A 16,508-nucleotide genomic window follows, 5' to 3' on the forward strand; every position below is an offset into this window, starting at 1 on the left:
TTAAAAGTATAAAACGACACACAAGTCAGACTTTTCACTAAAGAAATCAACACAAATCCTGTCTGTCTGATAGCTGGAAGGCAAAAGAAATAAGGTCTCAGATCAGAACTTCTTTTCTGCTGTTAAGCTGTTATGTGCCATCTTAGTGAGAGTTTGAACTTCAGTGTGGGTCGGTTTCAGTCTGGTCCCATGGCTGTGTGAGTTTTCTGCAGGTTCACTGGTTTAAATATTAGGTTGGCCTCCTGCTGCTTCCCTCAGCTCCAGGATGTGACCCGAGAACAGATTTATTTCCAGGCACTCGGCTGGTTCTTCTCGCTTACAAGAAGCGTCTAAAAGGCTGGAACACATTTCATTGGTTCCTGTAAAAATATTCAGTGTGTCAGACAGCAGACAGTAACCTGGATTATAGCTTACAGCTGATATTGGTTGTGTGTCGGACTCTGTGTGCCAACTCACTGATATGAACAGTAGATGGTGCTTGTGAAATACCTGGTATTGGAAATCAGCTTTACCAATTATGAAAACCTAAAAACAAGAGCTTTGTGTTTTGATGTATACCTAATGCGACCAGCTGGGCTTCCAATCATAAGCAACGCTTTACTAAACTGAATTTAATTGTAATATGAGGTTGGATTGTGTTAGAATAGTTTTATTGTCTATTTCTGGGTACAAATTGTATCTGCTTGTCAAATAAATATGACCTTCAATTTTAAATTTTAAGTATATTCAATATTTTTTTTTATCCTATGTGTTTGTATGCAGTTATTAGTGAACTTGTTGTGTATATTCAAGATATAAAATGCTATTTATAAATAACCTGTGAGACACAGGCTGTCTCCAGATCTTTAAAGTTTTTTAAAAACACCATTTATAGTATTTATTTCATAATATCATAATATAAACACTGAAAATACGTTTATTGACAATGCATCTTGAAAAAATATATATTGTTATACAGTTAGTTTGAATTTTGACGTAAGTACTTATAATATTAGGTTAAAAAAAATCTGTTCGGGAGCTGAAAGAACCGGTTCTTTCAGGTTAGTTAAGGCAAAAGATCCGTATCTCTAAGACGAACTTCAAATTCCATGTTTATTAACAGAAATACGGTTCTGATATTCTGCTTTTTCCTCCTCATGGCTCATTACCATGAAGGCCTTCCTATTGGCTGCTCGGCTTCAAAACCACGCCCCTGATTGGGCATTGGAGCTGTGCCGCACACCCACACTTAATCCTGATTGGTTGGCTGCGTAGCGCTGCGTCTTTCTCTCTTTATCGATTCAGACAGTGCCTAAAATATAGTTTTGTTTTCCCAGAAAGGCGTGGAGTCAGTTGGTTTTTGATAAGAAGCGATGCTCGCCTGTTTTCGCAGATACGGAGGATTTCTGGCGGAGTTTTGATGCGCTGGACTGATGAGCTGAATTTCTGAGTTTAAAAAATGACCTCAAAGAATTTTCGTCTGGATGATTTCGTCGCAGGATGGATCGGCGGTGAGAAATAAACTCTTCTGCTAAATGTGTTGGGTCAGAAACGCGTTGTTCAGTGGAGGAAAATGATGAAGGGAATTATTTTCAAATTTTTTCCTTTCTATAACCATGAATTATTTTTGCTAAATTACATTTGAGAGGTAAGATAACCTGCTTCATACACCTGCACAATCTTCCGTTAATATCCAGCAGCAACTTTTAAGATGGAAAACTACTGCATCCACATCCTGTAAAAACAAAGGGGGGTCTATACAGGAATCCTCCTCCTCCCTCCTCCGTTTTCACCACACTGGAAAGCTTTCTCCTTTCCTCCTTTTATTACCAAAAATTAAATAAAGTTGTAAAATGTTTAATTTTTGCATATATAAAATATTTTTTTTCTGACTGTGCGTTACTCGTTGCGTACAAATTGTTCCTGTTGCTCTGAAATCCGCTTTTAGTCAAATTCTTGCAGTGAACGATGTGGCCAGTAGGGGGCCCTACTGCTTACTTTCATACGTTGCGTAACTCAAATAGGAAAGTAGGTCTGGATCTGAAATCAAGTGGTTGTTTGTCCAGTAAACAGAAAGTATTTGGTTTGCCAATCATGTAAAATAAAACTCTATGCAATAATAAAGTTAAGTAAATTAATTTTAATCTATTTTTAAAAAGGTGTTGCATCATATTGATATTATTTTGTATACTACAAATAAAAAACAGACAAAAAAATTTAAATGCTGCAAAAATTTGAAGATAAAAAGTTAATTGGTTTAAATACAGTAAAATCAATAATCTGCAACTGGAAAAATATTTTGTTGTTCAGGTTGGTTGCTTCTGTAGTGTGGCAAAAAAAAAAAAAAAAAAGTGTTTCTATTTTATTTACAGTACCTCACTTGGCAAATCTCAAGTATTTCATCCATCCAGTACATATTTAATCTGTAATTCTACTCAGCGTTACTTAATTTATGGATTTATTAGATTAGATTTCTTTCTTTGAGTGAATTATGTTGCTTGTTACTGACACTGAATCTCATTGAAATAGGCCCAAAAGAAAAATGTTTACTGAGAAAAACATGGATACTTTGCTTTCTCTGATAAATTTCACATCTTTCTTACGGAAGAAGTAGAGAACAAAAATATATAATCTTTTACCAAGCAGGTTACAAATTACACTTTTCTGCAGCTCCTCTGGATTTTCTGATTGCACAAAGTCTTGGAGACATGGACTTAGCTGATTTTTTTTTAAATTACTCATCAACTCCCAACGGTAATGAAAAATACAGCTGTTTGTGTTAACTTTTTTCGTGCTTCAGATACAGCAATGACTGCAGAACTAACTCCGAATATGTTGAGATTCTCATTTTAAGGATGTCATTTTGTCAACTTATTAGTTAAGGAGTTAAAAGCTAAATCATAAAAATGTTATTTAATCAAAACTTGTGGCAATTTTACTTTAAGTTTTGATACTTTTGGCAAATAAACAACATAATACTTTTGTGTTACTGAGTTATTTTTGGAAGTATTTCATTCTTGGTGTTTTTTCTTGTGTCTAAAATATGAAATGTTCTGGTATTTAAGACTTTTCCCATTTTACTGCTAAACTTAAAGTGAGGGCCCCAGTTGGATTGGTCTTTCTTTACAACGTTGCATCTTTCTGAGTTATTTTTAGTTCTTCCAGGGAAACAGAAACCCTGGAGTAGATCCACAGGAGACTAACGGATGATTTATGGGGGTTTCCTCTGTGGGCTCATATGCACGGCATCGGGAACAGCTTGCTGCATGTGTGGATGGGCCTCATATTCATACTTTCTGACATACCAACCCATCAGGGCGATAAAAGAAGGCTTTATCTTCAGATATGTCAGCAGCGTCATGTGCAGCATCGCTCCCAGAGCTTAGAAAAGCTTTGAGCACATAAAGCTTTTACACTCAATGTAAAAGCTTTATGTTGAGTCCTAAATATGTTTGCTGGGGCCCACTGGGTTAGCAGAACATGTCATTATCTTGGTCCCAGGGTTGGAAACTCTCCCTTTGAATGGTTTGTTTGATAATATTTCTTTTGTGCTGCTGTCTAATAGTCACCATGTTTTCATCACAAGTTTCATCACAAAGCTACCATTCAAATGTAGTAAGTTAACAGACTTCTTTCTTCTCTCTTTGATGAGAGAGCATGTTTTTGTCTTAAAAAGTAAAAAAAACTCTCAGAAAGTTACCAGGACGTGTTTTTCTCTCAACAACAACATACCTTGTGTTTTCTTCTTCTCCTGGTACATTCTGTATTCACTGTGTGTCTGTGTTTTTCTGCTGGCTGCAGGCGCCTCCAGTGTGGTCGTAGGACATCCGCTGGACACAGTGAAGGTAATTAAGACTGAAGTTCCCCGTATTTCAATCTTTACAACTGTCTCCTCCTGATTGCAGCATGGTAAAAGCCTCCATAAAGACACTACCACATGTTGCTCAATAACTTCTACCTCATTGCACTAAAACCTTTTAGACACGTTGCTTTGATTTTATTTATGTGCAGCTACAAAAAGTATGGAGGGGACAAACAACAATCCTTTCTTCTTTTCAACAAACCGGGTTAACATTTATCTTCATTTTCTATCACTGCTCCATAGAGAGTGTGCTCACGTACGGTCTGTGTGTCTGGTACGGCAGTAGCACATCCGCGGACAAGAAGGCGCTCCAGAGGGTTGTTAGGGCAGCAGAGAGAACCATAGGCTGCCCCCTCGCCACTATGGAACAGATTTACACTTCCAGGCTCCACAAGAAAGTTTTGGACATTTTAAATGACTCTTCACACCCTGGCCATGGTCTCTTCCAGCTGCTGCCATCAGGCAAGAGATACAGAGCAATATAAACCAGGACAAATCGCCTAAAAAACAGTTTTTACCCGATGGCAATCATGGCACTAAATTCAAAGGCATAAGCTCTTGACACCACTTTGTTAAAAATGTAAATTCTGTTGCGACACCTCCAGGCGCTGCAACCATCTTCTGATGTCTATTTATTTCTCATTTTGTACTATTTATTTCTTTATCTTTGTATATTACGTATATACACATAACCTGCATCTTAACTCGAGTCGAGCAAATCTCAATCTCGTTGTAATCTGTTGATGACAATGACAATAAATCTTATCTTATCTTATCTTATGCATTTTCAGACAGAGTGACGTGACTCAACATTACAGAAAAGAAAATGGGAGTATTTGTCTCTGACATTTCTGAATAAAAAAGTTTAATGATTTCATTTTTCAAAGTCTGGTATTTAACTGGAAAAAGGTGGAAAGGTTCCTACAGTTTAGAAATTAGACTGGCTGGCTGGCTGGCTGGCTGGCTGGCTGGCTGGCTGGTTGGTTGGTTGGTTGGTTGGTTGGTTGGTTGGTTGGATGGTTGGCTGGCTGGCTGGCTGGCTGGCTGGCTGGTTGGTTGGTTGGTTGGTTGGTTGGTTGGTTGGTTGGTTGGTTGGTTGGTTGGATGGTTGGCTGGTTGGCTGGTTGGCTGGTTGGTTGGTTGGTTGGTTGGTTGGTTGGTTGGTTGGCTGGTTGGTTGGCTGGTTGGTTGGTTGGCTGGTTGGCTGGTTGGTTGGTTGGTTGGTTGGATGGTTGGCTGGTTGGTTGGTTGGTTGGTTGGTTGGTTGGATGCTCCTCTCTAATTTCTGGACGTTTCGTCCTCCAGACGCGGCTCCAGGCAGGAAGTGGCAACCAGAACACGCTGCACTGCATCCTCTCCATCTACAGGAAGGAGACGGTAAACACCTGACCTTTGAACTTCCTCTCAACCGCCATTTTAACTGCACGTGACTTCCATCTTACGGCACATAAACATCTGTTGATTTCCATCGTATTCATTACATCGTGACTGGTTATTTTTTCTCTTTTTGTCGGTTTTCACCAGTTTTATTGGTTTACTGCACATAATTACAGCTCTGTGGACAGCTGTGTTTTGATCCTCAAAACCTTTTTTGTTGCCTTTTTCTATTTGTTCCACTTATTTTTTGTTTTATTTAAATGGACCAAAAGTCCTGATTTTTCTTTTCTTTTTTTAATGCGACGCTCAGGTGATGGGGTTCTTTAAGGGCATGTCTTTCCCGCTCGCCAGCATCACTGTCTACAACTCAGTTGTGTTTGGCTTCTTCAGCAACACTCAAAGGCTCATAAGCAAGTATCGCTATGGCGACGGACGGCATCCCTGCGGCATGCTGGACCTGACTGTGGCCAGCATGCTGACCGGACTGATCTCAGTGGGGCTCGGCGCTCCAGTGGACCTGGTCAAGATCCGACTGCAAATGCAGACACAAATGGTTCTGGCAGGTAAATCTGTGTGTTTGTTTTTTTCCTGTTTGGAGATTTTATTTTTCTGTAATTTACTGAGGAAAATGTAAAAACTACTTTCTTTCTTGGCAGCAATCTTGTAAAATTTGCAGACTGGTCCCTTTTTCCTCCAGATATGTCACTTTCAGTTTCATCAAAGCCAGTTTCAAAACTGAACGTGTATGAAATGTCCCCCTTTCCATAAACTCTATTTTCTTCCTCTTTGAAATATTTTTATTATATCATGTCCAAGTTTAAATATTAGAGTTTTTTTCTGAGGGCGTATACATTCTTAGTCTCACCATTATCGGGTCTTGCAAGGTCATATCTGTGGCAGACAGTTTGGTCTGCCGTGATCTGTTAAACAGTAAACCAATAAATTCAGGGTGGATGTAGGTCAATTGAAAGATAAAATGGTAGATGAAACATTTATAGCCGCTTCACGCCTTTTACTCCTGGCCTCGTCTAATTGTTCCTCATAGACACTTTGGCTTTGGTTTCTAAAATCTCTTTTATTGTTTTATAGAGGTGCAAAGGGCCAGAAAGTTAAGTCAGACTTGAGGACACGGTTTGGACGTCAGCTTCGCGGAAGTGATGGTTCTTAGTGGTTAATAAACTCCAGCTTGTTAAAGCAGTGGTGCACAGCTGGTCATGTGGTAAAATTATGTCAGATTTTTAATGGTGACTGTGAAAAAGTGCTGAGGTAACCTGACAAAAAAGTTGTTGAAAACACTATGGTTGTTTTCAGAGAAAAACTTGCTGATGTGTTTTACATTAATATCCTTGTGCAAATGAGCGTAATTTAATTTAATTTAATCAAATTATCCTGATCCTGAAGCAGCTAAGAAGTCCAAACTATCCCGATACCGTCTCTACAACAACACAAAAGTATTGCTATTTTCTGGTGCAAATATGTTACTACACTTGAAATTAGACTAAACTAACTTCCAAGTAACTTTTCAATAAGATATTGGAGCTTGTTTTAAGTCAATTCCTTTAAAATTTACTTGTAAGTTAGTTTGTCTTATTTTAAGTGTACTAAGATTTTTGCGCAAGAAACTAAACTAAATGGTAAAATGTTGTGTTTTTGCAGTGATCACCTAAAAAGAGGCAGGTAGATGTTCTTTTGTAACCTCCTGGTTTGACTAGCTTTTTTTCTGCTTAGAATACATCTTCCTTATCTCCATTGATTCATAGTTACTCAGATTGTGTGTTTATTTTAGGATTTGTTTCATGTTTTGAAACATTAGCTGTGTTTCCATTCACCGTATAAGACAAAGAAGACAGCAGGTTGGAGGATGATGGCGCCGCATGTTTTTTAATAACTTATTCACATGGCATTTTAATTGGAAAAAACACAATTGCGACATTAGCATAATATTGACAAGATATTTATTACCGTATTTTTCGGACTATAGGCCACTACCTTTTCCTCCCCCTTTGAACCTTGCGGCTTACAGTCCGGTGCGGCTTTTCTGTGGATTTTTCTTCAGCCGCCAAGGAGCTCTTTAGCGGGAAGTGAATCAAGAAATAGGAGATCAAAGAAGAAAATGCTGATTTTCATTTAGAACAAGCACATGCTAGCTGCAGGCACGACGGAGAAATGTTTTCAAACTCATACCCCCTCATCATGGAAACCACACGAAGAAGTTCATATGATGCCGCTTTTACGTTGAAGGGTATCGATCTGGCAGCACAGATCGATAGCTGCTGTATGTAAGCTCAGCGTGAACGAACCCATGGTTCGGCGTTGGAGACGCAGGGCTGCATCCTTAATAGCAAATTTATTAAGGACGCAGCGGAAAACCGAGAGCAGCGGAGATACCAGCAGCTTACAGCCCAGTGCGGCTTATATATGTACATTTCCAATTGGGTTTTTTTTAACTTTGTGGCTCTATAGTTCTAGCTGGCACTTTAGACATCCAAAATTATTCTTTAAATCACAAAATAAATACAATTTTCTTTTCTCTTTCTTTGTGGCACCACAGTCTGCCCCTGTTACTTCTATTAAACTAATGTAAAAATATTTTTTTCTTTTTTCCAGAGAACCTCCAGTTGGCTGGTAATGTGGCCAACGGCACCAACATCCCGCTTCGCTCCGTTGACATTCCCAACCAGCGACTGTACAGAGGCCCGATCCACTGCATCAGCAACATCCTGCAGACCCAGGGCATACTGGGACTCTACAGGGGGGCCGGGGCCATGATCCTGAGGGACGTCCCCGGATATGCACTCTACTTCATCCCTTACGCCATCTTCTGTGACCTGCTGACCCCCTCCAGCTCGTCCAGCCCTCACCCCTGCTCCATCTGGCTAGCCGGAGGTTTAGCAGGTAAATAGTGGGATCACTACTAACTTTTACTATAAAGATTTGGATTCTGAGTTGTTTATTCACCTCAAGTTGGTTATGAAAGTAGCCGCAAGCTAAAAGGTCAAAGGACTAAAAGGTATTTGAAGAAGTTCAATTCAATCCAGTTGAATGCAATCAATAAATAATGGTGATAAATCTAACAAGAGTTTTTTCAAAATTGAAGTCTTTTCATTAAGAGAATTTATTTTCAAAATGTTAGTTATCTGGTCAGTGGAAACGCAACTAAAGTACATAAAAAAACAGCTAATAAGACGTCCAGGTTAAAATGAGATGCAAGTTGTTGCAAAAACTAGACATTTTGTAAGCATTTGGAAAAAAGTGATAGTAAAAGGCTAAATTGAAGTTGCATTTTCCCTTCACATTGCCATAACCTAACATCTTAAAATAATGTGCACACATGGTCTGAAGGAATGCATGGTCTAACCGCACATTCCTGCTCTTTATGTTCAACTTCATATGCAAGGAGTGTGTTTTGAAAACAACTGAACCAGACTGCAGGACATGCGGCTGAGAGATTTAAGGACACATGAATAACCGGGTTTCTGATGTTGCAAATAAACTGAAATATTCAAATTGTTCACAAAATAGGCTTGATTGGATTAGAACATGTTGATTCTTAAGGATCAGCTGTTGAAAGTGTTTTAGTTGATTAAAACAGCAGCTTAGCAACAATCAAAATAGTCAAACAACAACAAAAAACAGCAACGAAAGTGAGAAGGAAGAAGAAGCATGCTTATTTAATCCTCCTTCCCTTTTTTAATTATTACCAATTACAACCAAAGTCCCCTAAAACTATGTCTTATGTAACATATATTCATATTTACAGGCACATAGAAAAAATAAATTGCTTATCTTCCAACATCTTAACTTTTATGCATGATTTAATTTTTTGTAGTTTCTGGTTATTGTGGATAAAACTGTCCACTTCCAAAAGTGGCTATAAAGCACAAATTAATATTATTTCCTGCTTTTTTGTTTAGATACTTTGATGAACTTCTAATGAAAATGATCAAATGTTGAATATTTATTAGAATTTTAAACCTTTGCATCCCAGTTTGATTATATGATGTTAATATATTTATTTTCCATATATGACAGCATTGCTAAACTTGGAAATTTTTCTTTTAAATTAGCTTTGGATATGTTAAGGATAAGATTAATTAAGTGACTTTTATGCATCATTTTGTGAAGCATTTAAATTTTCCTATCATCTAAATTTGATGGCTAAAACGTCCCAGTTTATAATCTCACAGGAATTACAAAATACTGCCACACACACTGCAAAAACACAAAGTCTTAACAAGTATCTTTCTTTAATTTTTAGTACAGATATCTTATTACACTTGGAATAAGACAAAACTAACTTAAGAGTAACTAAGAAATATGAGCTTGTTTTAAATCAATAATTCCTTAATATGGATGAAAAAAGTTCTAGTTCCATTGGCAGATAATTTCATTTCAAAGACATTTTTCCCATTTATGAGTGAAATAATCTGCCAATAGAACTGGTACTTTTTATTACAGGTACTTTTACTGGTACTGGTACTTTTTATTACAGGTACTTTTACTGGTACTGGTACTTTTCCTTAATATTGTGAATATTAAGGCATTGTGTACTTGAAACAAGCTTCTCTATTTTTCTGAAAAGTTACTTATAAGTTAGCTTGTCTTCTTTCAAATGTAATAAGATATTTTCACCAGAAGTTAGACCAAAAATACTTGGTAAAATGTTAGGTTTTTACAGTGCATTTTGATATTGCAGTTTCATTTTTAAGAAAAATATTTTTATTTTTACTTTTGAGCACAAAAATCAGACATTTTCTCTACGACACCCCAAGATTTTTAGTATTTTTCACTTTAGCCAACATTTGCTCTCACATTTGTCAGAATCTTGTCAAATGTTACATTTTAGCTCAGTCTTATATCTTGATGCTTTATCATATTTTTTCCTCGTGATTCTCTCATAACTCTGAAATCCACATGACTGCAGCCTGTAAGCTTTAAAAGTGCAGTGACCTCCATTTCAAGGGAATGTAGTTCCAAACAAACAACATATGGAAAGACTAAGAATCTGGAGTCAGAAAAACTCCAGACCCAGATCCATGAAGAAGAACGGGTGTGTCAGCTGACAGCCAATCAGGCGGCTCGGATGGCGTGTATGCGTGCTGTATGTGCAGAGCAGATAAACGCCATGTGGTAGCGAAGGATTGCTTCCAGATGCAGGCCGACCAGCTGCGAACACGTGACAGAGTGAGAGCGTGGCGGAGCGGGGGGCTCAGTCAGCTGCTCTAAATCAGTGAGGCCCAAACTGGTTCTACTTTTAAACGGGTCCAAGTGAGGCAAAAACTGGAGCACGGTCTAAATTATGGACAGTTTAAGAGGAATCAGAAAATACCAGAATTCAAACCCATTAAATGACCAGAACTGTCAGAAAATATAAGGCCATGTTGTTGAATCCAGTCATGTTTACTGAACTAATCTCAACTGTCTTCCACTTATTCACATTTAAACTTGATCCAAAATGTTTTTCTTAAAGCATTTTGTCGTATTTGAATAAAATTTTGTCTTCTAAGTAAAAAGTAACATGCCAAGTTCTTTTTTTTATTTTTTGCAACCCTCCTCTCAGCCCCCCTTCACGTCAACATTCACAGTCACATGTGAAAGTAGCTGCAAATGGTTGCTCAATAATACAACCATACATGTCTGAAAAGCAGAAGTAGAGCCTCCTGCACAACTGATAAGAACTTACGATCCAGAATGTGGTTTCTGGATAGTAAGTCAACAACAAAACAATTGTCTTTTCCAGCAGCTATTGTTAAACCAGCTGACCAAACGTGCTGGAGTCCTGCGTTGCTAGGAAATGCCACAGTTTCCATTGAATGTGACTCAACAATCTGGCGGTCTTTGAAACGACTCATTTTCCAAACACCAAAAAATATTGACATATTTCTAATAAACAGCTAGGTTGTTTTTAGAAGCAGTTGAGACCCAAATGGAAGTATAAAAATGTGCAAAATGTGAATTATGCATAATAGATCCCCTTTAAATGACGGAGTTAAACATGCTGTGTTACCTGTCAGTGCACCTTTTAGTCATCACCTGTCTGGGTGGGGACTAATTAGACCACAGTATTCCCTCTTTATGGAACGATTTACCCTTCAAGACACAAAGGAAATCAAAACTAGTAGTGACGCATTTCAAGCTTCTACTTCTGAGGAAGATCCACCCTCCGGCCTGATCCACCCTGAGGAAACCTTGGACAAGATCTGGGACTTCCTGTGGAGATTATATGTGAAGGATCTCAGGAAAACCAATGGAAAAAGAGGAAGTGAGGAGAATCTCTGCTTGAACCCGGCTTCAGATAAGCAGTAGAAAATGAATGAATGAGCATATACTCTGAATTCCTTGGTGAATTGCTTCCTGTATCAAGCATGTCCTCTGGTTTAACCCAGAGCCGTCATTGTGTTTGTTCTGGTGGTCTGATTTCTCTGGTCTTCCTCAGGGTCCATCTCCTGGGTCACGGCCACGCCAGCTGACGTGGTGAAGAGCCGAATGCAGGCCGACGCCCAGCTGCAGAAGAAGTATAAGGGAGTTTTGCACTGCATCGTCCAAAGCTACAGAGCCGAGGGAGCAGAGGTGAGCAGATGAACCGTAATCAGTTAGTAAAACTTAGTCTTCTCGCATTTTATCACATTACAACTATTTTATTCTACTGTACAAATAATAAATTTTGGGTTGAAGTGATAGACCAATAAAAAGTACCAAGTAGTACTAAGAAGCATTGGAAATGTTTTCTAAAATTTTTCACAAATCAAAAGGTGAAGTCTGAGGTTTTTGCCCCTTTTTCTATGCAGCACTCTAACAGATTTGATGTAGATGATCCAAATCTTTGCATCAATTTCCAATAGAGTTTAAGTGTGAACTTTGACTAGACCACTCAAAAATAAATATTCTTTGATGTATTGTTCTTTTTCCCCCAAAAAGTTTACTTTTGTTTTCATCTGACCAGAACACCTTCTTTTCTTCTTGCTAATTTTTCTGTTGATTAATTGCCTGAATTTTTTTTTTTTTTAAATCCAGAACCATTCAATATATAAAAATATTGTTTTAGGAACTTTTTTATTAAGTGAAACACGATATATAAATTAATTACAGAGAAATTAATATTTGAAAGTCTTTCTTAATCTGACCATCAAAGCATTTTGATGGTCAGATCATGTATATTCTAATTTATTAAAGATTATTGTAAATGTAACTTCCTGGTTGTGGTCAAGTTTAAGGGGTGTGAATACTCTGCAATATATTTAACTAAATTATTAAGCTGCAGAATATCCCAGTTTAGGTTTTGTGTCATTAACTGGGGATAAAACAGCCACCATTTAGTTTTGTATTTGTTCTTTACTACGAACTACAGGATATGCTTCAGTTCACTTGGAAACATTTTGTATTAATCATTAAACTTGTTACTTCCTGACCTTTTAATGGTTAATTACACATTAAAATCCCAATTGGAGACAAACTGTGTGTGAATTCTCCTGAAACCTGTTTTATCCTTTGAACTTCACTAAAAGAAAAACGACTCTTACTGGAAAACAAGTGACGACTTAAGAAGGCAGATGTTCCAGCAACAGGAGGTGTTTTGGTGACATTGTGCTGATTGAATGGTGGGGTGTTCATCAGGTGACTGGCTGGCTGTAACTCGGCCTCGTTCTTGGCCCGGTCCGCCGCTGAACGCTGCGTCCAGATGTTCGGACTGTTTGTTGTGTCAGTGGAGAAACATTAAAGCATCTGTGTTGATAAAAACAGCAGCAGTCGTGTGATCAATACCAGAAGATCATTGATGTTCTGAGAAAGTGGACTGGACTGTTTGTGCAGCATGACGCTCGCTGATCAATGACTCGGGTTAAAACGGGTCAGAGTCCTGCAAAGTTAAATAACAAGTCGCTCTGTACGAGCTGAATGTATTTATTTTAATCAGATAAAAGCCGGTTATCTTAATCCTGCTGTTTGATTTCAGAGCTGATAAAAAGCCATTCAGACACAAAGAGGAAACTAATCACAAAGCCGAATAAAGCAAATAAAAACAGGTTAAGTAAGGATTTTAAAAGCTGAGGTTACACAAAATAAAGTCATTTTTAATGAGATGACAGAGAAAACCCAAATTAATCTTAATCAACCTTCTTTCACTTTTTTTGTTGCTTTTTTTCCTTCTTCTGGAGTTTAATGAAGGCTACCAGGTGAACTATAAGGTGCATTACTGCCACCAACTGGTCTGAACAGGAAAAATCAAACTAGATTTATCTCTAAAAATAAAGCTTCATTGAGTTTTTATTTTTGTTATGTTATAATGAAAATATGTTGGGAACAATTATGCCAATAATCATGCAACCGTTTTGTATATTTTCCACTTAATTAAAGTTTATCTTAAGGTCTATGTGATTTAGCTGATAATTAGCTCATGTTTTCTGTTTTTTCATGTTTTATCGCACATCCAGACATTTCTAAATGGTTTACGAAGTCTTCCTCTATCACTTATTTTTCAATATTTCTGCCGAATTTATTGAGCAAGGTCACTTTCATTAAGGCAAATCTGTTTTTAAACTACAGCAGATAACATAACTGATTAATATTTAATTGCTATGATCTGAATTTGCTTTACAAATTTCAAAATAATAAAAAAATAATCTATTCAAAAGGCACTTCAATTACTTTTGCATTTGGTAAACCTTTGTTTATATCTATCACTTCACCATATATACAGTATATATATATATATATAGAGAGAGAGAGAGAGACATTTAGAAAAGATTGACATTTAAGTGACGCAAACACTGAATGCATGTCAAAGAATAATTCTTTTTACATGTTCAGGCAGAAAACCGTGTGCAATTCTTGGAGCTTGTCCGTTTTTAGCTGGATTTATAAAACCTATCATGATTCTGCAACACAGACAAGATAAGCAAGGTGAGCAAATATCACCTGTGACTATTACCTCGTGATGTAACATAAAGGTTTGCTAGAATGCGCTTAATTGCTTACAAGGTGCTTTTAAGACCTTTTAGTGATGAGCTGAGTTTAAAGGACACTGCTGAGGAAGCTTATAAAAGTTTGAGTGTCTTTCCTTTTATTTGCTTGTCTATGTCTCACCATGGACCTGGTGTTTCTCCCACAGCATGGATTCAGAAAGACAACCAAAAGTCCAGAAAATACAGTGTAAAAGAAAGTACTAGATATTTTATTTTAATACTTTATTTCTGTCACAATAACAAATTTTGCTGGATGATAAATTGTCCCAGAAGTTATTGCGATAAACAATAATAATGTTGATTTGAGACTATTTTCAACTATTAAAATGGTAATGGCATAATAATGCAAGAACAAAAAATATTTAGATTTGCTCATGTTATTGCAAATGTGTCTTCATAGAGTGGAAAGAGCATCTATGACTCTCCACCTGAACTATAAAAACCAATGGAAAACCCAAACTGAAAGCTCAACATGCAGTTCCTAAAATCAGAACTGAACTGTTTTCTCTGCAGGTTTTCTTCCGGGGAGCTTCTGTGAACGCCATCCGAGGTTTCCCAATGAGCTCCACCATGTTCCTGATGTACGAACTCTCTCTACAGTTCTTCAGGAGTCATTAGGACTGCTGGGAATCCGGAAACGCTGGGCCAGAAACCCAGCGAACCGGAGCCAGTTTGCTTTAGACGAGAGATTGTGAGCACTTTATAATGGCCGAGAGTCAGCAGCTTTTAGTCAAATGTTTTAGGTCTGAGCCAAAATTAACCGTTTTTATCACAGTTAGATTACTTTAAGAGTGATGTTTTACTGTCTAATAATCTGAATCTGATTATTCGGCTCACCAAAGTTATGCATGTGTTCATGCGCAGATTTCTGCTTTAACATTTTAATTCGCCGAAACAGACACAGGTGTTAAAGAAGAAAGATATGATACTTTAGATAAGCTAAGAAACGTTTCTGGAAGTTTTTTTAAATGATTTTTAATTATTTCTTAACATGTTTGTTGCAAATGGGATACTCTGATGTTTAAATAATCAATGAATGAGCGGCTGTAACAGCAAAGAAAAGATATTGCACAAAGAATTGTTGCACAATTTAGTAAATTATTAAGGGACGATAAAAATACATTTATGGAGGCCAAGTGTAGCCTGAAGGTCTTTGAGAAAGTTTAATTGGCTGGAGTGCATGAACTGAAACATAGGACACATTAGTTTTGCCTGGCTGGACAAACTTGTTCAATAAGTTTGATAAAAAGTGTCAAAAAGTAAAAATGAAGGAAAAACTGCAAAAGGTTATTCAAGATCATCCATGTTGCTTTTACCTTTCTCCAATAATTTTATGAGTTCAGCGGAACTGTGGAAATTTTCCTCTACTTAAAACACAATTACACCTTATGACCCAATGTTCTTTCATAGTAAGATAAATCTGAGTTTTAGATTAATGTTTTAATTGCATTGGAGCTCTTTTTAGGTTGCAACATAAAAGTAAACTGACAGATGGATGACTTAGGTGTCAACAAAACGTTTTGCTTGCCAAAAAAAAAATGTGTGTGTTCCTTGAAGATGGTAAAGTCTGTTATGGATCAGTCCTGCAGCTGAATCTGAGCTGAGTTTGCACATCTGGAGGTTTTTATAATGATGCCACATGTTCCTGTCTGTGGGGGAAATTACAGGCACATAATGGTTTTTATTGCACAGTGTCACATGGCATTCATGTGATGATCTGTTGGATAAAAAATGCAGCAGGCAAGAAAATCTGAAAATGTTATTTTAGTGACATTATGTAAGTTAGACATGCAAGTACTGAGACATGTGGATTTTCTTAATGAATTTTGAATAATAACTGATTTAATTGGGATTTTTTTAGACTAAAAGGGTTGAGGTGTAATTTTTAGAATTCACTAAAATGAGAAAAAATATATTATTTTTAATGTATGTGACATTTTTGACACAATGTGATTATCAAACTCAATATTGTGATACTGTCTACTTCTACCTGTATCTGTGTTTCTTATATTAAGAAAAGTGAGTTCTACTTCAGTTAATTTTAACTTTCTAATAACTTTTCTGATGTAACTGAGCCACAGTGGCACAGTTACATTGTTTTTAGTTAAGTTCTGCAGCAGATCAACACGTTTCAGCCACTAAATCAACATTACCATCGCAGAAGGGAACTCAAATGGAAGTATTAACATTTTACATAGCTTTATCCTTATGTAAATAAGTGTAAATATGTTTAACTGCTTTTCTGGATATTGAAAAGCCTAAAGTGTCCTTAAATAAATCTTTATAAACACTTTATGAGCCTCATTTCAGTTCTGAATTTGCTTCTGCCA

At 37.1% G+C, this 16,508-nt stretch overlaps 1 protein-coding gene across 1 annotated transcript; it reads left to right on the plus strand.

The window, feature by feature from the left end:
* Positions 1–1,289: 1,289 nt before the first annotated feature.
* slc25a48 (solute carrier family 25 member 48) lies at positions 1,290–16,469 on the plus strand. The gene is made up of 7 exons (XM_005799541.3): positions 1,290–1,490; positions 3,781–3,824; positions 5,147–5,218; positions 5,529–5,781; positions 7,826–8,113; positions 11,655–11,788; positions 14,692–16,469. Exons 1-7 carry the CDS (start codon positions 1,439–1,441, stop codon positions 14,794–14,796), a joined length of 948 nt encoding a protein of 315 aa, XP_005799598.1. The 5' UTR covers positions 1,290–1,438; the 3' UTR covers positions 14,797–16,469.
* Positions 16,470–16,508: the final 39 nt, after the last annotated feature.

Source organism: Xiphophorus maculatus, chromosome 23, assembly GCF_002775205.1.
Source record: "Xiphophorus maculatus strain JP 163 A chromosome 23, X_maculatus-5.0-male, whole genome shotgun sequence".
NCBI lineage: Eukaryota > Metazoa > Chordata > Actinopteri > Cyprinodontiformes > Poeciliidae > Xiphophorus > Xiphophorus maculatus.